The 5,443-nt window shown below is 49.6% G+C and overlaps 1 protein-coding gene across 1 annotated transcript; it reads right to left on the bottom strand.

Annotated features, from left to right (window-relative positions):
• Nucleotides 1-2,147: 2,147 nt before the first annotated feature.
• LOC149926028 (uncharacterized) lies at nt 2,148-3,610 on the bottom strand. The gene is made up of 2 exons (XM_090161842.1): nt 3,004-3,610; nt 2,148-2,950 (listed from the first exon to the last, which is right to left on the bottom strand). Exons 1-2 carry the CDS (start codon nt 3,608-3,610, stop codon nt 2,148-2,150), a joined length of 1,410 nt encoding a protein of 469 aa, XP_090017968.1.
• Between the last annotated feature and the right edge of the window lie 1,833 nt (nt 3,611-5,443).

Raw genomic sequence — 5,443 nt, 5'->3', positions numbered from 1 at the left:
AAATCTATCGAAAAGAAGAAAACCAAAGTATTTCCTAGTGACGTTGCCATCGAAAATGAAGAACACGAAAATGAAGAACGTGAAAATGAAGAGCGTGAAAATGAAGAGCGTGAAAATGACGAGCGTGAAAATGACGAGCGTGAAAATGTAGAGCGTGAAAATGAAGATCGTGAAAATGAAGAGCGTGAAAATGAAGAGCGTGAAAATGAAGAACGTGAAAATGAAGAACGTGAAAAGAAGAACGTGAAAATGAAGAGCGTTAAAATGAAGAACGTGAAAATGAAGAGCGTGAAAATGAGGAGCGTGAAAATGAAGAGCGTGAAAATGAAGAGCGTGAAAATGAGGAGCGTGAAAATGAAGAGCGTGAATATGAAGAGCGTGAAAATGAAGATCATGAAAATGACACTTCTAAGGATGATGGAGTGTAGATTTTCATAATGAATTTTGTAAAATAATATTTTTTGTACTCTAATCAAATTTGAATGAAAGAGCAGAAAATGAACTGCGAATTGTTTGTATTCGAACTTATTAAACACGTTAAAACTGGTATATAGGGTTTGTTTTAAAACTAATAAAAAGCTATAATGAATTTAAATCAGCTGTAGAGTAACTGTACAGAGCTACATAATAGCTATTAATCGAATGTAATCCATCTGCTTCATAACTGGAAAGATTATGCTATTCACCTGTAATTCAACGGTTTTTGTTCGTAACAAAATCGAAGTGCGCTGTAAATTGGCTGGATTAAATCTACTAACGGTATTAATCGCTGCTGTAGGTATGATATAAGTCCGTTTGAATATATGGTTTTCTTAGCTGCGTGAGTGCTGCAATGGGCCTTAATAGCAGTCACAAGCAAAAGTCGTTAGCTGCAATAACTTCTGTAAGCTCGCTGCAAACATGCAGGAATTGACGCGTTTACAGACTTTTTGCAGCTACTTTTAAGAAGTAAAGCAGTTTGCAATTTGCTGCTCAAAAGCAGTACAGTATTGCAGCACCAAAATTTTTGTACGGGTTATCGTGTTTTCAGAGTCAAGTTTAGCTTTAAACATTTCAAGTAGTATTGACAGAAATACATGAACCGAAATTATCAGCGTCCTATTCCGCTAACACGGGAGGCAAGTTCCCTGCCCCCCCCCCCCCTTGTGCCGTCTTCCCCTCCTCGAAAAGAGAACCTCCCCACCTCCACGGCGAAAGTTTGAATACGCTACCTGGCGACGGCCGAGCGAAATATTCACGAAAAACAAATAAATAAATAAAATATGCTGCTGGGGAAAAATTACAAGTGCATCATGTGTCAGTGGAAGAAAGGTTGCCACTATTAGAGGCAACATCCAAGGAAAAAATAGCTCAAACAAATATCATCGTAATCAGTTGTTATTCATTAATGAAGCCCAGTTAACGACTAATAAAAACTTGACTTACTTGACTACGTTAAGAATTATAAACAATAAATATTTGTATTATTTTGTTAAAATAATTGTACTTGTTTTATTTGAAATATAAAGCTTTGGCCTTCCCATATTCTTTGCTACTGCAGGCCTAAATATTTTTATCTGGGTTTCATATACCTTAAGCAGCTCCATTAAGTAATTTATATATTTTCTAATTCTAATAAAACTAAGTATTTCTTTGTTCTTTGATACATAAATGGTCTGGTAAGATTAGTTAAAAAGGTTTTTAATTCGTCTACTTTTTCCATTTTGGACAGCTGCTGCAGCTACCGCGTTCCACAGTTCCGCTGACCTCTATCAAAAACGAAACACGGCTAAACCTAGGGTTGTAGACGGGGGGGGGGTGCAGAATAACAATAGTAGCGGGGATTGATGTATATAGCAACGAGGCCTTCACAACAGGCGCACAGGGAGAATAGTCCGCGAACAATTGTTATTGAGAAAGAACAAACGCGCTGAAAGGGAGACACACCAGAAAAATAAATACAAAAATAACAATAATCACAATCATCGCGGAAAAGCTTTACGAAGAAATTTACAAGTGTCCAAAATCACATCTTGCCAACCCGCGTGAGCGGCGGTGAGAACACACACCACGGAGTCCGGGAGAGCCCGCGCCTGGAGCGAAAGGTAGAGATTCCGCCGAGTGGTCGCGAAGGAGGCACACGCGAACAGGACGTGTTCGGCGTCCTCTCATACCGCACACCGAGAGCAGGAGTCAGAGTTCCGAAGCCCGAAACGATGAAGAACCGCCTTCGTGGGAAATCTGCCACAACCAAGCCGCGCGAGAAGAGTGTCCTCCAGTCTAGGAAGTTGAACGGCCAGAACGGCTCGAGAGTCAGGGTTAGGCTTCGCAGCCAGGAGAGGCCACTGGGCTGCCAGAGACCGCCAGGTGCGAGTCCACGAAGAGGTGATCGCTTTCCCACAGACACTCTTTAGCTCCAAGAGTGTCGAGGGAAGGAAGAAGTGCACCCCCTGAGGACGTTGAAGCTGGGTGACCCCGGCCAGTTTGTCCACCGTTTCGTTGCCTGGCACTCCCACGTGAGCTGGGCACCAAAGGAAAGTGACGGAGCGGGGATAATTGTCACATAGATCATGGATTATTGAAACAACCGGATCAGAAGAGCGCGTCAGCAGTTGGGTGAGGGCACTCTGAGAGTCGGAGCAAATAACCAGCTCACCATGCACATTTTTCACCGCGTATGAAAGAGCCATCTGGATAGCGAGGAGCTTAACCCGGTTGATAGGATGCCCGGAGTCCACGAAGGACCTCGCGTCGACGCCGAGGGCCGGAATCGCGAAAACCGCCCAAGCAACAACCGAGTCCGAGGAGAGCGAGCCGTCCGTATAGATGACCGTAGCATCTCTGGCGTAAGGTTCGAGGGTCGCGAAAAAGAGCTGCCGAAGATCGTGGCCGCTGGTGGTTCCCACTCCGGTGTTCGCAGACGAGGGAGATGGGCCCTGGAGTAGTTGAAAAGCCAAGTGAGATTGTACTCCTGTGCAAGGCGCCACGCTCGAAGAGGGAAAGGAAGTCGGCCCGGTGGGAAACGGTCCTCGATGAGTTCCAGATAAGGTAGGGTAGATCGCAATAGGGAAGGATAGAAATTGGGTGTGTCAGACGCTCCGCATGGAGCGATGTTAAAGAGTTCCAGGAGGTCTCCCCGAAAACGCAAAGGAGGAATGGCTGCTTCGGATTCCATGAGCCGGATGGGAGTGGACTGTGGAACTCCTAGGATGACTCTGAGAGCGGCATTTTGAACCTTGTCGAGTTTGCCGAGCGTGGTAGCTGTGACCGAGGCGTAGAGAGAACTAGTGAGGTCCAGCTGAGAGCGAAGGAGATGCGTGTAGAGAAGGCGAAGGACCTTCCTTCCCGCACCCCAACGAGTCGCGGAGACGGCTCTCAGAAGGTTAAGCCGCTTCAGCGAAGAAGCTACGAGGACCTCGATGTGTGGGGACCAGGATAGCTTGTCGTCAATCTGGGCTCTGAGATACCGATAGGACGAGACCCGAGAGAGGGCATTGCGCCCGAGCGTGAGGTGAAGGCCGGCCTGGATCTGCTTTGATTTAGTTATGATCATGAATTGGCATTTCAGTGGTTGGAAATTTAGACCCCAGGTGATTCCATAGCTCGAGATATTATCGAGAGCAAGCTGCATCGCAGGGAAGAGGCGGCTGAGGTTTGGACCGCAAATCCACGTGCTGATGTCATCCGCATGTTACCCTTGGTCAACCGGCCTCGGACACAGCTCGGGAATGTCGTCGAGCATGACGCAGAATAAGATTGGGCTGATTGCACTGCCCTGCGGCACGCCGCGGGTAACTGAGTACGGCTTTGAGAGTTTGCCATTAACTCGTACTCGGAAGGTACGGCCGTCTAAAAAGCTCTCCACCCAGCGGAGGAGGTTTCCCTCAAGGCCCCGGCGTTGTAGCTTATAGAGTAGTGCCTGATGGTGGACACTTCCAAAGGCGTCTTTCAAGTCGAGGAAAACTGCCAAACAGTGGTGATTAGTCGCCAGGGCCCCTTGAGCAGCGGTAACAAGCCGGAGGGCGTTATCGGTTGCCCGGCGCCCTTTCCGGAAGCCTGATTGCTCCGGCGGAAGCATGCGATTCACCTGCAGAAACCAAGTAAGACGGCCAAGAACAAGCTGCTCGTAAATTTTTTCAAGGTTCGGAAGGAGGGAGATGTCCTTGTAGGAATTGGGGTCTCTGCATGGTTTGCCGGCTTGAGTATGGGGTGAAGAATCGCATGTTTCCACCGCGAGGGCATGATACCATCGGCCCAGAGACGGTTGTAGAGCCTGAGAGGAGCTGGGGTGGTGTTTTTAATGATTAGGTTCGAGATGTTATCGGCGCCAGGAGCCGTGTTGTGAAGTCCGGAGATGACGCCGTTGAGTTCCGGCGCGGAGAAGGGCGCGTTGTACCTGGCCGGTGGACGTGCAAGAGAAGTCTCTGGGACGTACACTTGAGCCGGCGAGAGTTCTGGGGGAGGATGAATATTCTCCGCAGCTTTGGACGCTAGGCACTCTGCAACTTCCCTTTGGACTGTGAAAAGAACCGCCCCCTTCTGCAGCGTGAGAAGCTTCGGTGCGAGTACGCCAGTCTTGAACTATCTGACCTGGGACCAGATTTGCAGCAGTGGCGTATGAGCATGGAGCCGATAGCAGAAGGCCCGCCAGCTGGTTTTCTTCGTCTCCCTGACCAGTTTCTTGAAGATCGCCCTTTCCCGCTTATAAAGAACCATGTCCGCAGAGAGGCCCGAGCGTTGGGCTCTGCGCCGCGCCGCAGTGACGACAGTAGCCTTCGCCGAGCAGTGGGTATCCCACCAAGGCGGCTGGCGAGGCGTATACCTCCTGTGGCCGCTGCTGAGAGGAATCGACGCCTTCGCCGAGTTGAAGAGAAGGGATTCCGCGGAGGAGACTGTAAGGTGTTCTTCGCCTAGAGCATTACCACGGACAATGCGAAAATGCTTCCAGTCCGCTTCCGCGTAACGCCAGTGAGGGGTACGCTCTTCCTTGTGGGCATCGTGAGACGCTTCCCCTATGAGAATAGGTAGGTGATCGCTTGTTCCTCTCTGCAAGACACGCCATGGGAGACCTGCGGCCAGGTCGACGCTAGCGAAGGCGAGGTCAAGCGCGCTCTCAGAGCCGTGGGTAGGGTGACGGGTTGCTTCCCCCGTATTGAGGAGTACCATGTTGCCGTGGTCCTCCAGCCAAGTCTGAATGAGGCGTCCTTGTGCGTCGGTGTGGCGGCCACCCCAGAGGAAATTGTGTGCGTTGAAGTCACCAAGGATGATGAACGGCGGGTCAAGTCCGGTAAGGAGTTGGTCGAAAAATTCTTTGGGGGTGGTGCCCCGAGGGTCGTAGATGTTGAAAAGCGTGAGCCAGCCCAGCGGGAGATGAATCTTCACCACCAAAGTCTCGACGCCCGCACAAACTGGGGAAGGGAGACGGATCACTGGGATAGTTTTGGCTATCAGAGTGGTCAGACCC

The sequence above is a fragment of the Leiobunum rupestre genome, chromosome 10 (genome assembly GCF_980474605.1).
Source record: "Leiobunum rupestre chromosome 10, qqLeiRupe1.1.hap1, whole genome shotgun sequence".
Lineage (NCBI taxonomy): Eukaryota > Metazoa > Arthropoda > Arachnida > Opiliones > Sclerosomatidae > Leiobunum > Leiobunum rupestre.
This window is presented reverse-complemented; position numbering and strand designations above follow the sequence as displayed.

What these genes read in the sequence shown, in the direction of transcription:
- LOC149926028 (XM_090161842.1), bottom strand. Translation starts at nt 3,610, where the DNA reads ATGCAGCTTGCTCTCGATAATATCTCGAGCTATGGAATCACCTGGGGT. An exon ending in TCTGGAACTCATCGAGGACC is followed by an intron (nt 2,951 to 3,003) that starts GTTTCCCACCGG and finishes CGCCTTGCACAG; the next exon opens with GAGTACAATCTCACTTGGCT.